The sequence below is a fragment of the Bufo bufo genome, chromosome 1 (assembly GCF_905171765.1).
Source record: "Bufo bufo chromosome 1, aBufBuf1.1, whole genome shotgun sequence".
Taxonomy (NCBI): domain Eukaryota; kingdom Metazoa; phylum Chordata; class Amphibia; order Anura; family Bufonidae; genus Bufo; species Bufo bufo.
In genome coordinates, this window is record NC_053389.1 from 820,209,829 (window position 1) to 820,212,713 (window position 2,885).

A 2,885-nucleotide genomic window follows, 5' to 3' on the forward strand; every position below is an offset into this window, starting at 1 on the left:
ATGTTCATGCAATTACCTGGTTTACCACAAGGTGGCGGCATGTCTGGCAGAGCTGTATTATATAGAATGGAACCCTTTTTCCATTCTATTCTTCTCTCTAGAGAGGGAGGAGTTTTAGCTAGAGTAGTGAGTTCCAGCCTACCCCTCAGGGGGAGGGAGAGGTTGTGTGTCCAGCTTGTCCCCTGCTGGGGAAGAAAGCAGGCCTTTCCCTGTTTAGAAAGGCCCTGCCTGTGAGTTTCTACATGGTTGCTTGTCCCCTCCTGGGCTTGCATTGCCTAAAAGCCAAGCTAAGGAAGCTTGAAGCCAGGAAGAAGTTTTCCTAGGATTACAGTGAGAGTCAGACTACAGAAAGCTAAGTTGCAGCCTACAACAGAAAGCTAAAGGAAAAGTTTCTATTTAAGCCAGCCAACATAGCAGAACTGAAAGAGTTCAGATATAGCAGAGCTAAGAGTGTTTGCCTTTTAGAACTTCATGCCAAAGCTTGCTGGAAACCAAGACCAAGTTTGTATATTGTTTGGATTACCGTTTACCCAAGTAAAGCTGTATTGCAATTATATACAAAGTCTGGACTCAATCATTCCTTCATCATCCAAGTTAACTACCCCTTTTGCACTGCAACGGACGACCATGTCTGGGATCCAAGAGTATCCATGTAGGAGCACCGTGACACATGCTTAAAACATCTACAGCAGGCATCCTCAAACTGCGGCCCTCCAGCTGTTGTACAACTACAACTCCTACAATGCCCTGCTGTAGGGTTATACCTGTAGGCTTTTCGGGCATGCTGGAAATTGTAGTTTTGCAACAGCTGGAGGGCCACAGTTTGAGGATGCCTGATCTAAAGGGACATTGCAGGCCCACCTACACCATTTTAGCATTCCTACCCTGGGTATTAACACTATCATACATAAAGGGGACTCCATGTCCTCGTTGCTTCAATGCAACTGGCATCATGACTTCTTACTCTATAAGAGGGACATATATCGTAAAAACCTGCTAAGGGGCAAGGGATACCCTAGACACGGAAACCGTACATTGCATTTCTGTTAAATATGCATTGCATCCAAATGGAAAGTGTTTTTAATTGATAGTTGCCAGGGGATGTAGTTTGTTATTCTACTCTTTTTTTTTTTCATGCGCATGTAAAACGCACCAAAACTGATAACATTTGCATGAAAAAAATAAAATAAATGTAACACTGAATGCAGTTGCAGACAAAGCTGTGCTTGTGTTAAAAACCAAAGATTTTTTTTCCTGGACAGATCCGGACACAATCTGTATCATTCTTGTGAAAGAGGCCATAGTGTTATATTGTATGTACACACATGAAAAATGAACTGAAACAACAATTATACAATGACAACTTGTGACCACTGTGGCCAATGCCTGGCCTCAGCATTACCATTCTATGGCTTTGCCCTAATGTGGTATCATCTCAGAAATCTCCATTTGTAAGAGATTTAGGCTACCAACATATGGTTCATGCCCCATATCTAGTGGATGCCATAGTCTTATGTCTACTAATCTGGTCTTAAAAATAAATAAATAAATCACAGCCTGGCTTAATGTTACTAGATGTTTCTTTAATTTCTTATCGTACTTGCAGACAAATCTGACTGTGGTCGCAGAGTTTATCCTTTTAGGATTTCAAGGCAGCCAACTTTTGAGAAATCTTCTATTTTTTCTGTTCCTTGTTGTTTTTGTTGCCACAATATGTGGGAACCTCCTGATCATCATCCTGGTGTCCACCAGCAAGAATCTTCACACCCCAATGTATTTCTTCATCTCACAACTGTCCATCAGTGACATCCTATTACCCACAACTATTGTCCCCAACCTGCTCCACATCCTACTGAATAATGGAGGAACCGTTAGTTTTATTGGTTGTATGACTCAGTTTTATTTTTTTGATTGCTCTGAAGCATTAGAGTGTTTTCTTCTCGCCGTGATGTCTTATGATAGATATGTGGCCATCTGTAATCCCCTCCGTTACACCTCCATCATGACGAATAGATTTTGTGTTACATCAATCATTATTAGTTGGTTGATGGGTAATGTTATTTCATTCATTGGTACCATAACATTATCAAAACTAAACTTTTGTGGGTCAAATATCATCGACCATTTATTCTGTGACTTTGTCCCCTTACTAGACCTGTCCTGTTCTGACACCTTCTCTGTTCACTTGGAGATTTTTGCTTTGGGAGCTCCATCTGTAATAGTCCCAACCTCAATCATTGTAGTGTCTTATATTTACATTGTGACATCAGTCTTAAGGATCCCATCCAGTACTGGTAGACAGAAAGCCTTCTCTACCTGTAGCTCCCACCTAATTGTGGTCTCCATTTTTTACGGGACTATATTTAGTGTTTACGTTTTACCTAAGAGAGAAAAAACTTGGGTCAGTAGTAAGATCCTCTCTCTGCTGTATACTGTATTTACTCCATTTATTAACCCCATTATATACAGTCTGAGGAATAAAGACATTAAGAAAGCCGTAGAGCAAACATTACATAAACTCATATCCCGTAATAAACATTAATACACATTTAGAGACAAGCAAATCACTCAAAATGTTAATTATTCAACCAATTTTATTTGAGTGCAAATTGACTCTACCCAAATGAAAACTGCTCTAACTGGCCTGAAAATGTTTGTATAACACTATTCTCATAGGACCCGTATTCTCTCTTTTTTTAGTTTTGTTTCTCTCTCTCTCAGATTCAGATGCAACTTGAGATCTTACAAAATAAAGGTGGAATTTGATTCAATTAGAATTGATTTGCTCATCTCTAATTGATGCTGAGTCACTCACTAGTGATCAGCGGATCTGGATTTCAGGATTAATTTGATTCGCCCCAAAGAAGAATTTTCTCCTGCTCCGT

At 40.0% G+C, this 2,885-nt stretch overlaps 1 protein-coding gene across 1 annotated transcript; it reads left to right on the forward strand.

The window, feature by feature from the left end:
• The first annotated feature begins 471 nt into the window (after positions 1 to 471).
• Positions 472 to 2,542, forward strand: LOC120989381 (olfactory receptor 1468-like). Its single transcript, XM_040417454.1, has 2 exons — positions 472 to 501; positions 1,607 to 2,542. Exons 1-2 carry the CDS (start codon positions 472 to 474, stop codon positions 2,540 to 2,542), a joined length of 966 nt encoding a protein of 321 aa, XP_040273388.1.
• The last annotated feature ends 343 nt before the right edge of the window (positions 2,543 to 2,885 follow it).